The sequence below is a fragment of the Fusarium oxysporum genome, chromosome I (assembly GCF_013085055.1).
Source record: "Fusarium oxysporum Fo47 chromosome I, complete sequence".
In the NCBI taxonomy this organism is placed as follows: Eukaryota; Fungi; Ascomycota; class Sordariomycetes; order Hypocreales; family Nectriaceae; genus Fusarium; species Fusarium oxysporum.
In genome coordinates this window covers 3,363,904-3,376,831 of record NC_072840.1, presented here as the reverse complement: position 1 = coordinate 3,376,831, position 12,928 = coordinate 3,363,904, and the positions used below count along the sequence as shown (strand labels likewise).

General features: G+C 49.2%; 5 protein-coding genes across 5 annotated transcripts; 2 read left to right on the top strand and 3 right to left on the bottom strand.

Moving 5' to 3' along the window:
- Window positions 1-405: 405 nt before the first annotated feature.
- FOBCDRAFT_283843 (P-loop containing nucleoside triphosphate hydrolase protein) lies at window positions 406-3,926 on the bottom strand (the record flags this gene model as incomplete). Its single annotated transcript, XM_031182174.3, has 3 exons — window positions 406-1,018; window positions 1,066-1,157; window positions 1,206-3,926. The coding sequence occupies 3 exons, from the start codon at window positions 3,924-3,926 to the stop codon at window positions 427-429; spliced, it is 3,405 nt and encodes a 1,134-aa protein (XP_031042942.2). The 3' UTR covers window positions 406-426.
- A 406-nt stretch (window positions 3,927-4,332) lies between these two features.
- FOBCDRAFT_314149 (HECT-like ubiquitin-conjugating enzyme-binding-domain-containing protein) lies at window positions 4,333-6,008 on the bottom strand. Its single transcript, XM_059611963.1, has 3 exons — window positions 5,554-6,008; window positions 5,322-5,444; window positions 4,333-4,969 (listed from the first exon to the last, which is right to left on the bottom strand). Exons 1-3 carry the CDS (start codon window positions 5,680-5,682, stop codon window positions 4,370-4,372), a joined length of 852 nt encoding a protein of 283 aa, XP_059463858.1. The 5' UTR covers window positions 5,683-6,008; the 3' UTR covers window positions 4,333-4,369.
- Window positions 6,009-6,102: 94 nt separating this feature from the next.
- On the top strand, window positions 6,103-7,720 carry FOBCDRAFT_173754 (uncharacterized protein). The gene is made up of 2 exons (XM_059608486.1): window positions 6,103-6,702; window positions 6,754-7,720. The coding sequence occupies exons 1-2, from the start codon at window positions 6,213-6,215 to the stop codon at window positions 7,536-7,538; spliced, it is 1,275 nt and encodes a 424-aa protein (XP_059463857.1). The 5' UTR covers window positions 6,103-6,212; the 3' UTR covers window positions 7,539-7,720.
- A 281-nt stretch (window positions 7,721-8,001) lies between these two features.
- On the top strand, window positions 8,002-10,572 carry FOBCDRAFT_124274 (Rad17 cell cycle checkpoint protein-domain-containing protein; the record flags this gene model as incomplete). The annotated part of the gene is made up of 1 exon (XM_031182170.2): window positions 8,002-10,572. The coding sequence occupies one exon, from the start codon at window positions 8,002-8,004 to the stop codon at window positions 10,570-10,572; it is 2,571 nt and encodes an 856-aa protein (XP_031042938.2).
- Window positions 10,573-10,974: 402 nt separating this feature from the next.
- On the bottom strand, window positions 10,975-12,867 carry FOBCDRAFT_267393 (cytidine deaminase-like protein; the record flags this gene model as incomplete). Its single annotated transcript, XM_031182169.3, has 3 exons — window positions 10,975-11,130; window positions 11,181-12,663; window positions 12,719-12,867. The coding sequence occupies 3 exons, from the start codon at window positions 12,865-12,867 to the stop codon at window positions 10,975-10,977; spliced, it is 1,788 nt and encodes a 595-aa protein (XP_031042937.3).
- Between the last annotated feature and the right edge of the window lie 61 nt (window positions 12,868-12,928).

Genomic DNA, 12,928 nt, shown 5'->3' with positions numbered 1-12,928 from the left:
CATTTTCCCATCAGTCTTTCGCTGCATCGCTTACAGAAGCTAATAAACAGCCCCATCATCTGTCCAAGTTTTAAGGCTCTTGGTAACCAGGAACACCAAGCTAGGTTCATTTTTGTTGCTGATTTTCCAGGTGGCTGGTCTCAAACTTGCAGGTACATTTGATCGGTGGCTCTGTGCGATACTCCATACACCTTAGCTTCTTCCCTTAGCTCCTCTTAATTAGCAACCGAACTCTTCTTCCATGACGCCAAACTCCAAACTCTTCAACGTGCATCAGCATCTTTCAGCTGGCACCTGCAATGTTTACCAACTTCTGACTTGGTTCTGAAACTTAGCTTCCCACTCGCCACACCTCAGTGCGGGGATGTGGCCGTGCGTGGCGCAGTACTGCACATCCAGTAAGTAGGTGGGATGCTTCTTCACCCTTCACCCGAACCGCACTCTCTTCGATGGCCGCGCGGCAAGATCGCTTGTGTTGGATGACGAGTCTATGTGTTGACTCTGATCTTGAAAAACTGTGGTTGCATCAAACTGTGTTGTTCGTTTCTTCTCATTCGCCATCTCGAGAGGCCTCAGCACTCTCCCATCAGACCTTGGAGTCTCGTCCAGTACCAAGCCTTCATCAGGGTGTATAGTCCTCCCAAATCCTCGTCTGAACACGTATTGCGGTGTATCCAGAGGTGACATCTGGTCCTCTTTACTGAACTCGCCTCCCGGCAATGGCGTGATCCGGGCATTCTTGACCCATTCGTAAATTGGGCCATCATCTAGAATGGATTGAACTCGGCGGTGTTCAGCCTGCGTCATGTGTTCTTTCCGTTCTAAGATAACCTCGTCTATACTATTTTTCAGTATTAGAGTCTCGACAAAGACTGGTTTTTGCTGGCTGATCCTTCGCGCACGGCCAATTGCCTGCGCTTCAACTTGAGGGTTTAGGACTGGGCTGATAAAGTAGATCCGTGACGCAACTCTCATATCTAGGCCGAAAGCTGCCTGTGAGATGTCCATAAGGAGAACTCTTCGTCCTTGTTAGCCCATGGCATCAAGAGCGGTTCAGAAACTCACCTGAAATCATCATTGTGATTGAAAGTGTTGACGTATTGTGATCTTCTCTGAACGGTCAGTCCTTTGGCATAGATTAGATGTTGTACTTGGAGCTGTTTGAAGTTAGTATTGGGTTTGATAATAGGCATATCCTTCCTTACAACTTCCAGCACACCGGCTAGATACCATGCGATATTGTCATTTTCATAGAAGATAAGTATCTTCTCATTTTCCTGATACCTGAGAACGCTATCAATCAGGTATGAAAGTTTGGCTGATACTGTGGATGTGATCTGAACTGTTTCCAACGGCCCAAGTGCACCATCAGCGGTAGCTTCGACTTCCGCTTTCACATCACTAATGCCATGAGAATTAGTGATTCGGTGTTTGTCATCTCCCAGTTTCGTATTACCGGCCAAGGTTTGGGAGCTGTTTGTTGTCTCATCTGATGTGAGCATGCGCATTCTTGAATCGACACCTTCTTGAATCAATCGGCCATTCAATAGAGAATTCAGCTCCTCGGGTTTTGATGCTGATTTATAGATGAGTTTCTGGAGTGTCACCAACATGGTTGACGAGCTGCATATGTGGTCCCCAGCTTCTTGGTCGAGTGACCAAGATGCGCTGACATTGTGCGGTAAACCGTGGACGCTGAGCGGCATCTCGTGAAACGTATTGCTAAGAGCCTTGACCTTATTGGTTGAAACAACATGCCCAAACTCAATCGCTTGCTCAAGGAGTTCTCGATCTTGGTCACTGGTGGGTACTTTTTTCTCGGCAAGGAAATCTTCAGCGGTCTCGACAGCTTTTTCAATATCTTGCTGAGAATAGAACGATCCTCCAAAGAAGCTCGCCTGCTTCAAGTTGTGGACAATCTGAAGAAGAGCCTTTCGCTGTTTGTTGTGAAAAAAGTAATCCATATCGGTTCGCTGGGATTGGACTGAGTTGAAGATGATCATCATGGAGAAGATGTTGAGCGACATCTGGTCCTGGTACGAACCTTCCAATACAACGAGCTTCTCGTTGACAGGTGGGAAGAGACTATTGACCTCTGCGATCTGATGCCTGATGATGAGAGAGTTGAGAGTTGCTCTCAAGCAGTCCCAGCGGCCTCCACTATTCTTTTTGTGTTTCGGAAGTAGCAAGTAAGTAGCCCAGTCCGCCATAGTGTCACCAACGTCCAGGGTTGTGTTCGCCCATGGCCGTGCTCTCAGATAGAGCGCTGCCATAGTACCAATCCTTTCCAGATCCCTTCTCTCCATTTCCAGAATAGAGTTTCTGGATGTGTTGCAAGTCGCCACTGAACCACCCTCTTCAGGTTGTGCTACAGATTGCGGTGTTTTTGTTTGCATGTCGACTCCATACAAGCCTTGAGATGGAGTCCCTGTCACAATCCATCGCGCAGAGAAATGCAAAGCATCCAGAACGAGAAGCATATTGCTCTTGCTACTCATCCTCGAATGCCCGAGCTTGTGTCCTTCATCGACAATGCATCGCTTGAAATGGACCTTGGACAGTGGAGATTGTTCAAGTCCACCCTCTTGTCGAAGTAGGTTTTCCAACCTTGTCTGAGTGAAGAGGATGAGATCGAATTTCGATAAGTCTTCTGGTTTCGGTAGTGGCTGATCTCGCGTCACAACGAGAACCTCCAGGCCATCGGTATGCTTGCTGATCTCCTGCTTCCACTGCACCAATAAGTTAGGGGGCACAACCACAATACTCCCATTACTAAGGTAGAGCCGCTTCTTTTTTGACTGAATTCCGGTACAGAATCTCGTAGTTCGTCGCTGTTCAGATGACTGGATAAAGTAGTACCCTGGGTTTCTTTCTAGTGCTGCAATGCATCTCTCATACTCGTCCCCTAGCTTTATCTTGTAAAGGTCGAAATAGGGACGCCAGGGGACTGCATTCCTTGTGGCACAAGACGCAGCCATTTCAGCCAAAGGAGCCAGACGCTTCCTGATTGGGGCTTTCTCAGCACAAACATACTCGGGCGGTTGAGTGGGCAGTCCTTTTGTTGCAAGAATGAGCGCGAGACAGATGATAGTCTTTCCAGCGCCCATCTCTTCAGCAAGGATGCCGCCAGAGACCCCATCATAGTGTCGTGGCTCCCTGAGCACTGTACCAGCCACAGTATCAATGTACCATGATCCTCCTTCTTGGTCTTTGACGTGAAGTAGACGCGGGTCAAGCACTTGCTCGGGTTGAACCTCTTTTTGTAGCATCATGGCCGACGACCTTCGCTGATACGGATACAGCTCCGACTTCAGTCCTGGAACTTGGCCATCCAAAATATCGCACATGGCAGACTTTGAGTAAGTTTCCTCGATGCTGCTGATTCTAGGCGTAGGTGATGGGATTTTGTTGAAAAGTTGCAACAGAGACATGCCTTCGTTTAGATGTTCGTTCTGGACAATAGCTTCGTGGAGGAGTGGCTTATCCAACCATATTGCGTTTGGATTTCCAGCCCAGGCTTCCTGTGAGTAGTTCAATTGTCCAAGGACAGCGTTTCTTGCCTTCAATAGAGACTGGTTGGAGCGGTCCACCATGCTACGGAGGACATCATCGGGCAGAAGATAGACCCTAAGAAGGCCATTATCGGAATCGTTGTTCTGAATGCTGAATTGAAGTTTTGCCCAGGATGCCCGGAAAAGTTTGATACATGATCGGAGTGTCCCTATACGAGTCAAAGCAATTTCCAGGTTATCTGGGAGGAAGGGTTCGTCATCTTCTGAGTCTGTTTCGCCGGTTTCTTTTGATAACGAGCCGAAGGTTCTCCATTCCCGAAGTTCATCTAAGAACCATTCCGAATCTAGTTTGATTTCCGTTCTCTTGATCGGTATACACCCAGTGGGTATGAAAGCTGTTATTTTTGGTGGCATCGTGATCTGAGTAAGGCTGCTACGAGGCATGAGCAGACGCTAGTTCAAGAAGGGCGAACATTAATTCTCATCACAAAGTGAAGTCCGCAGTGGCAAGCCCATGTACTCATTAGGGTTTATCGAAAATCTGATATGAGATCTCACTTGGTTTTGGCCCATGCGAGGGGGATGTTTGGTCAGAGGAAGAGAAAACAGGTGGCTGCCTACAGGGTGGGCGAAACCTACAGTATGGACAGCTTCATCGCACAGTGTTTTCGGCCATTTTACGGTAGCTCTTACAGTTTTACACACTGTAAAAGATTATACACCAACGTCTGGCAACGGGGCTCGATGATATCTGCCAATCTACCTAATACCTAAATGACGGATGGGTTTTAAGAACTTTATTCTAATGAAACCATGAGATTTGATATTCAAAGTCAAGATATATTGATTATCTATCATCAAGACGCAGGTTCCCATCTCTCAAGCAGTCCCACTTGCCACTCCTTGAAAGTCCTTTCTTGAACGGGTAGTAATTCACTGCTCCATAACAAGCAATTATCTGCTGCTTTGATAGCCTCCTCGGGCAGACTTATCTCCTGGACATCTGAGGTCATGGACGTGATAAGCTTCTCACTCTCTACTGGATCGATATGCTTGTAGAGTATCTTTATCGCCGTCTTGCGGTCAGCGGTAGAGGACGCTGTATATACGACATTGGGGTTCAACACCCAGAGATGAAGGTACTTATGAGAAACTGCTTCGGATTTTGCAATCTCAGAAGTATGCGGCGTGATAATAGACTTGGATGACCCCGACCTCGAAATCGTAGCCAGCAGAGTTGCTGCAAGACACTCGGAACTGCTTGGGCTAGGATCTGCGGTCTTGGTTTGGCAAGTGATTTTCCATTTGAACAGTGTGACAGACAATGCCGCGATATTGTACAAGCCTACTTCTGTCGTGCATTCCCGGCAAAATATGTGTAAAAACTTCCTGCTCTCGTCGTCATTGAGCGCCAACGAAGATAGATCGAACCCAGCATCCGGTGTTGAGGAAGAATACTGTAGTGTGTAAGTAAACTGCCAATGATCAAAAACTTCATGCAACTTCTTGAGCAATATGCCTCTCGGTAATCTCTAAACACCCATATCTATGGGAGGTTAGATGAAAAAGAGAGGCCGCGTCTTCAGATTACCTTAGGATCCCGCTCTGTGAAGAAGGTTTCCAGAAAGCTGGCTGCCCATCGGGGTGGGGACGACAAGTGCATTCATATTGGGGAGTTGTATCGATGGCCAGATCACTGAAAGGTTTGGGATACCGACATGGACATCTTCTTTCTCCCCGTAGATTGATTGCTTGAGGTTTGGCCAAGCGTAGTCAAGGACAAATCAGTGCTGCAGGATTGATACTTACTTGCAGGCCTCGGCAGTCGGACTCCGAGAATAGGAATGATGTCAGGTCGACAAAGCCAACTCCCTGTTGGGCGGATATAGCATGATTGGCACCGTAGCCTTTGGTGGCCAAAGACTCAGGATCCTGGTGGTCATGGTCATGAGGTTTATGGCAATGCCAAAATTCCATCATTTCCGCCCAGTTCTCACTCGGCAAGTCTTTCCATGTATTGATGATACTTTGCGCGACGAACTCGCTTCCACAGCTGCGGCAGGCTACCGATGATCCAGTTGTGATATCGACTGATGTCCATGGCAACGCTTGGCTTTCTAAAGAGAAACGAGAGGGCCTCGCTTCTGTTGGTGAGACTGGAAGCCTCCATGATAGACTTGAACGACCAATCTGGGCTACGGGTAATGAGCCTATGGCAGATGTTTGTGCCGGCAAAGTGACGTGCTCTGTGTGGCCGTGGTGTGTTACGCTGAGTTGCCGGCCATCCGGTGAGATTTCTGCTTTTGTTGAAGAATCGACTGATGTTAATAGCGATACAGTAACAGAAATTTGTCTGATATTCGACAGAAGTTCTGCATATATCGTGGAAGTTTGAGAAGTCATCCTCAAGAAATCTTGTTGAAGTGAGTGGCTTGCTTGGTTTAAAGATTCTGGAACGAGACGCGCAACTTGAAGATTGATAATTGTGTGGCCCGTGCACGCGTCATTGGGGAACCTCTGTGTTACAGTGTCCCCCCTGCCCCCAAAGAAAAGGTTTGCCCCGCTATGATTTATTAGTGCCCGCTGGAAGCCCCAACGGAAGATTGATTTCATTGTTCGATTCAACGTCATGAGCCTTTGACAATCTCTCATCATAATAACCTGAAATCAGTCAACATCTCCTCATATTGCGGTCCTACAATGTCCGGGATTCTTGCTCAAGTTCCTGTGGTTAATAAACTACTGGGACTTGATGGTAACCGTCAAGCCATCAACATCCCCTCGGTTGAGATTCATCACATTGAGACAGACCCGAGCAAACGGGCAAGATGTCTGAAGCACCTCTTAAAAGCAAATCATGCTAACTACTCAATCGTCTACAACAACCTTCAATACGATAATCACAATGCTCACATCCTCAGCTCAGCATACCTCTTGGGAGCAAGTGTTCCTCAACTAAATGACATCTACGACAGTGAAATCCGCGAGCTGGAGGCATGGGTACCGTCGCCCGCTGAGATCGGAGACGATGACTGGCAAGAGCTTCGGGGCGATGCGAGGTACCAGCGGGCTTTTGTGGACTTCTTTGAAGACAAGCTCGTTATGCGATTCCATTATGACTGGCACCAAGAAATGGAACATTACCTGTTCACTGGCGATGAGCCTCTCATCAATGGTCTGATCGGCGGTCGTATGTCTACAATTCCACATGAATAAAACATGCCGTTGCTAACACTCACAGTCGGACACCCGTTGATCCATCTAGGCTATGCCTTTGAGATGGATTGTAAGGAACTTGCCATGGAAGCCCTTGGACTTGCCTGTGTTCAGCATGACTTTCTCCATAAGTACCTCGACAACAAGTCGTACACCAGAAAGGCGCCTTTCACCTCGGCCTCCCCAATGGATCTTCTCACCAAACTATCGAAGGACGATCGATTTGATGACGTCAGATCCGACCGGTATGACCTGGAAGAGCTCTTCAGCAAGTATGAGGATATCATCCTGGAGTACTGGAACGCATGGGAAATCACGGATCCTGTGAAGCAGTTCGAACTGTCCCAAGAAGCTGCAGCTGCTTTGCTAGTTGCCACAGTCAAGCCAGGCACCCATGCATTCAACTTCATGCTCGTGCATATACTAACAACCAGTCATGCCGTCCGAGTTCTTCTTCCTTTCATTCCCGAGAAATATCACATTCCTCTTGTCCGGCAATGGTGGCTTCTGGCCTTGGGCATCTTTATCGTGAAACGCCGGCCACTCCCAGATCCGGATAACGTGGACAGCGACACCAAACAACGAGGCTGGAATTACGTTGAGGACAAGGCAGTGAACTCTGACTGGGCTACAGATGCTCATTACGTCAAAGGTAAGGCCATTTCTCCAGTTGCTACATCCCCGTCCACTAACCCTGTGAAAGCAATCCGGGTGTTGAAGGAGGCTTCAAAGACATGGGGCGACGTTCACGATCGATACCTTCTGGCAGCCCTGACTTTCGTCGACAACTTCAAGGGGTGGACATACTGAGATGGGAAGCGTGTAGTATAAGGATATGAATTGCCTGAAATAGGAGTCTGGGAAAACGATGCAACAGCGCACCCTGGATACGGATCAGTTATATACTTTCTTGTAAAATCACCTTCAGATTGATAGCATTGCGAAATGACCACTACGGTGCAATGCGAAAACGAGCTTATGAAACTGTCCCATCAAGAATATGCTGTGGCTAGTGATTCGTCTGTTAAAACAAATCCTCGATTTGGGAGTCTATTTAAGCAGGGGGTTAAATGTACTGTAACGTGCTTCCGTGGGCCATACACTGTACTGCGGGTCTCAATTCACGATAACGCTCCATCAAAGCTATCAGATAGTCAACAGCATCATCACCATCTCCCCACGGCATGCGAAAATCTCCGACAAGCGCCCCCCAACTCGATCGCGTACCCATTCAGAACGTTATGCTGTTGCTGCAAATGCACCCTCTGCGCTGATGGCTCCGCCCGCGAAGCGCCGCCGACGAAATGTCGTTGACGCTTCAGACGATGAAGACGAACCGCCCCGTGCAAACACCCTGACCAAGTTTCTGATTACCTCGCCAAGCTCCTCTACGAAAAGCCGCGTCACTACAGCTTCACCGAGCCCGACAAAACCTAAGATCGTTGACAACAAGCCAACCAAGAATGGCTCACTTCGGCTACCTCGTCGAGCGCAAGCGAAGAGCAATAGCACGAGTCCAAGCGCGAAGCGTACCAAGGATGTTGGCAAAGCAGCAGATACGGGAAAGACAGCTGATTTGAAGACGCTCTTTTCGAACCAGGCACAAAGGGCTGCGCGGTCGAGTGCTGGAGATAGGCGATCCGTTCCTCATGAAGATATCATCAGTGATCCTATCTCAGAGGATGATGAGATTTCGGAACATAAGGCAAGCTCTGCAAGCTTAGTTGGGCAGCACGCTAAGAAGAGATTGCGAAACGACTCGCAATCGTCGTTGTCTAGTGCACCCAGCGCCAGCCAAAAGTTCATCAAACCACCTAAGCCAGTACCTATAGCTAGGCCAAATGACGACGCACGCCCTTGGTCAGAACGATTTGGACCTCGAAATCTGGAGGAATTAGCAGTTCACAAGAAAAAAGTCTCCGATGTGAGGCGGTGGTTGGAGGATGTGATAGCTGGGCGCATGCGCCAGCGTCTGCTTATTCTCAAAGGCACTGCTGGGTCCGGAAAGACAACGACTATGCGACTTCTGGCAAACGACATGGGTAGTGAGCTTCTTGAATGGCGAAATCCTGCAGGAAGCTCTGGACTGGGTTTCGTTTCAGCATCTGCGCAATTTCAAGAGTTTCTTGGGCGTGGTGGTAAATTTGGAGCATTAGAGACCGATACTTCAGTGTCATCGACCCAGAACAGCTCTCAGACCACCCGAAAGGATGATTCGAAACGAGTTATCCTCATCGAGGAGTTTCCTAACACATTTTCAAGATCTTCAACGGCGTTAACATCGTTCCGGAACACCGTTTTACAGTACCTTGCTAATAGTACACCCTCTTTATCCATGTTTGCGAAGCCCTCGCAGCATGAGCCCATAACGCCAGTGGTCATGATCATTTCAGAAACTCATCTGACTACAACTTCTGCATCGGCGGACAGTTTTACTGCCCATCGACTTTTGGGGCCGGAAATCTTGCAACATCCAGGGGTTGGTATGATTGAGTTCAATGCCATCGCCCCGTCGTTACTCCTGAAGGCACTCGAGCTCGTTGTTCAGAAAGAGGCCAGAAAATCTGGTCGCAGGAAAACACCAGGCCCTCAAGTTCTAAAACGCCTTGGTGAAATTGGAGACATCAGAAACGCCGTGTCATCTCTCGAGTTCCTGTGTCTGAAAGGTGACCAGCAAGGAGATTGGGGCAACAAAGTCGTGCTCACAAAGCAGACCAAGGGCGCGAAAGATGCTATCAAGCTCACACAAGGCGAAGAGGAGAGTCTGGAACAAGTATCTCAACGTGAAGCGAGTCTAGGTATTTTCCATGCTGTTGGAAAGGTTGTCTACAACAAACGAGACGAACTTCCTCCACGAGGAGGTGACAATGTCGAGAATCTTCCAAGCTTCCTTTCGCATTTCTCGAGACCGAAACGCTCACAAGTGTCTGTTGACACGCTCATCGATGAGACGGGCACAGATACACATACTTTTGTTTCGGCATTACATGAAAACTACGTTCTATCCTGTGAGAGCACAGATCCTATGGACTTGTCAACACCAATGGACTACGTTAATGACTGTATCGAGTATCTGTCACAAGCAGATCTCCTCTCACCATCAAGAGATATCTTCTTCGGCGGCAGAGGTGGCTTTTCAGGCCCAGACTCTGGCAGCCATGTGCTACGACAGGACGAAATAACTTTCCAGGTAGCTGTCAGGGGCATGTTATTCTCACTTCCTAACCCTGTTAAGCGCAAATCATCAACCATGTCCAAGGGCAGCGACGCCTTCAAGATGTTCTACCCAACGAGTCTGAAACTCTGGCGAGCCAAGGAAGAGTTAGAAGGGTTTGTGGATATGTGGTCTACAAAACTACTTAAAGGCGATGACGGAGCAACGAAAAATCTCACCGATGGAGCCACAGCGTTTCGTCGTCCTCAGCAATCCTCTAGCGAGACTTCCTGGATGCAGCGTAAGCAACTAAATCGTCAAGCTATGGTAAAGCAGCAGCAGCAGCAAGGAGACGATCCTGATAGTCCACCGCTTCTCTCACTTGGCAGCGCAGCCCGGCGCGAGATGCTCCTTGAGCGTCTCCCATATATGGCGCACATAGCTCGTGCTCGAAAGACACCAAGCTTCCGTTTGCGCGAACTTGAGAAGGTGGTTGCATTTAAAGGCATTAATGCTGCCGATGAAGAGTCTGACGCAGATGACGACATGCAGCCGGGAGAAGCTTGGGCAACAGATAAGCCATCAGAGGAAATGAGTCCCCGGAAGAGAAGTGCGGGTATAAAGGAAGGAAATGTGTCGGGGCTTCTCGCTCAGAAATTGGTGCTGAGTGATGATGATATTGAGGATTAAGGGCATAAATGGTTAATACGGAATGGGTGCATGGAAGCAATGCGATTTGAGGTTCATCTGGTTTTTATTTGCGCTTGGTGTCAAGATCATGACAACAATGAAACGGAGCAAAGGGGATAGATAATTTGGGCTGGGTTCACGGTCTCGCGTAAACCGACTTTTGAGCGAGAGGGGAGAAATGGACAGGGACGGAAAGCTTTTACAAATGGTTTAAATCATCATCACGTTGAAGTGAGCGTCTGGGCGCGGCGTTAAGTCTATCATATATACAATATCGCAATCGTACAGATCACAATCTCTGGGAATCCTTCTTTTCCAGGCCAAAACTTTCAGCCCTTTTTTACTTTTCCAATTCCATTTCCATATCAAATTGCAAAAAAAAAACTTTGGATGAGGTATCACTTAGTGGTGGAACAGACGAATGTTCTGCTCAACAAAGGTAATGCCCAGCTTCTCAGCGGTATCGAATACGGCGGCATCATTTTGGCTACCGCCAGGAGCGGCAACATACTTGGCCCCTGACTGAGCAACGCGGAAGACGTTGTCAATGAAGGGGAACTATCATGCATGTTAGTAAAATTCAATTGGCTAATGGATATACTACTTACGAAAGCGTCGCTGGAAACGCAAACATCCTTAAGCTGCTTCATCCAAGCCTCACGTTCCTCAGGGGTGAAGGCAGCTGGGACCTCCTCGAAGACACCCTCAAAAGCTTCGCGCTCAGGACCGTCCTTAGGGAGCTGGCCACTGACGAGCAGGTCGATGGCGTTGCTCTTGTCAGGTCGCTTGGTACCCTTCTTCCACTTGATGCCGAGAACACGCTCATGGAAACGCATCCACCAGTTGTCGGCCTTATCACCGGCAAGTCGAGTGCAATGAATTCGGGACTGTTGGCCAGCACCGAGACCAACAACCTGGCCATTGTATGCGTAGCACACCGAGTTGCTTTGGGTGTACTTAAGAGTAATGGTGGCAATGGTCAGATCGCGAGCGGCGCTCTCTGGGAGAGAAGCAGTGTCCTTCGGAGTGATGATTGTGCTGAAGTGCTTGGGGGTGATCTCGACATCGTTGCGGTGCTGCTGGAGGTTGATGCCGTAGACGGTGCGGGTCTCGGTAGCAGGAGGGTTGTATTCGGGGTCGATTTGAAGAACAAGGTATCGGCCACCCTTCTTCTTCTTGAGGATCTCAAGAGCGGCATCCTCGTAGCCAGGAGCAATAACACCATCGGAGACCTCCTTGGAGATGATACGCGCAGTAGGAACGTCAACAACATCGCTGAGAGCGATCATATCGCCAAAGCTGCTCATGCGATCGGCTCCCCGGGCACGAGCATAGGCCTGAGCGAGGCTAGACTCATCAATACCCTCGATGTCATGGACAAAGTAGACCTTCTTCTCGTCCTCGGTAAGGGGCAGGCCGATGGCAGCACCAGCGGGAGAGACGTGCTTGAAGCTGGCAGCAGCAGGCTTGCCAAGAGCCTTCTTGAGTTCCTTGACCAGAGGCCAGGCGTTAAGGGAGTCGAGGAGGTTGATATAGCCGGGTGAGCCGCACAGAACCTTGAAGGGCAGGTTGCCCTCGGAAACATAGGCGGCGGCAGGCTTCTGGTGAGGGTTGGCGCCATATCGAAGGGCGCTGTACTGTTCGCCGTTGCCGGCGTACTCCTTGCGGAAAAACTGGGAGATAGCAGCATCGTAGTCGGCAGTATGCTCAAAAGCCTTGAGGGCATAGCGGTTACGGCTGGCCTCAGTGATCTCGCCCTTCTCGAGCTCCTTGAGGAAGCCAGCGTAGTCGTTAGGGTCGCTGAGGATAGTGACGCGCTTGTGGTTCTTGGCGGCAGCACGGATAAGAGTAACACCACCAATGTCAATCTCCTCAACGGCCTCAGGGATGCTGACGTTGATCTTGGCGACGGTATCCTTGAAGGGGTAGAGGTTGCAGATGACATAATCGACCTTGTTGATGTTCTGCTCGGCGAGGTCCTTCTCGTCGGAGGCGAGATCACGGGCCAGGATACCTGCATGGACGGCAGGGTGAAGCGTCTTGACGCGACCGGCAAGCATCTCGGGGGCCTTGGTGATGGCAGAGACGTCCCTGCAGAAGTCATTTAGCTCTAGTATCAAGCAATTGAGCGCTTGTATTGACTCACTCGACAGGGAATCCCGACTCTCGAATCATCTTGGAGGTGCCTCCAGAAGCGAGAATTCGAACATTCTGTTGGACAAGGCCCTTAGCCAGGTCCAGAAGACCGGTCTTGTCGTAGACTGAGACGATGGCGATCTTCTGCTGGGAGGACATCTTGGAAGCTAGAAAAGAGAACCTTTTGGGAGAGAAAACGGGGAGAAGACGAAAGACAGAA

Bases quoted from the DNA above. Each gene is read 5' to 3' on its own strand.
- FOBCDRAFT_314149 (XM_059611963.1), bottom strand. From the start codon at position 5,682: ATGGAGGCTTCCAGTCTCACCAACAGAAGCGAGGCCCTCTCGTTTCTC. The intron at 5,445-5,553 runs GTTCGTCGCGCA...CATGACCACCAG, and splicing joins TGCCGCAGCTGTGGAAGCGA to GATCCTGAGTCTTTGGCCAC. The intron at 4,970-5,321 runs GTAAGTATCAAT...TACACACTACAG, and splicing joins CCGACTGCCGAGGCCTGCAA to TATTCTTCCTCAACACCGGA.
- FOBCDRAFT_173754 (XM_059608486.1), top strand. From the start codon at position 6,213: ATGTCCGGGATTCTTGCTCAAGTTCCTGTGGTTAATAAACTACTGGGA. The intron at 6,703-6,753 runs GTATGTCTACAA...TAACACTCACAG, and splicing joins CAATGGTCTGATCGGCGGTC to TCGGACACCCGTTGATCCAT.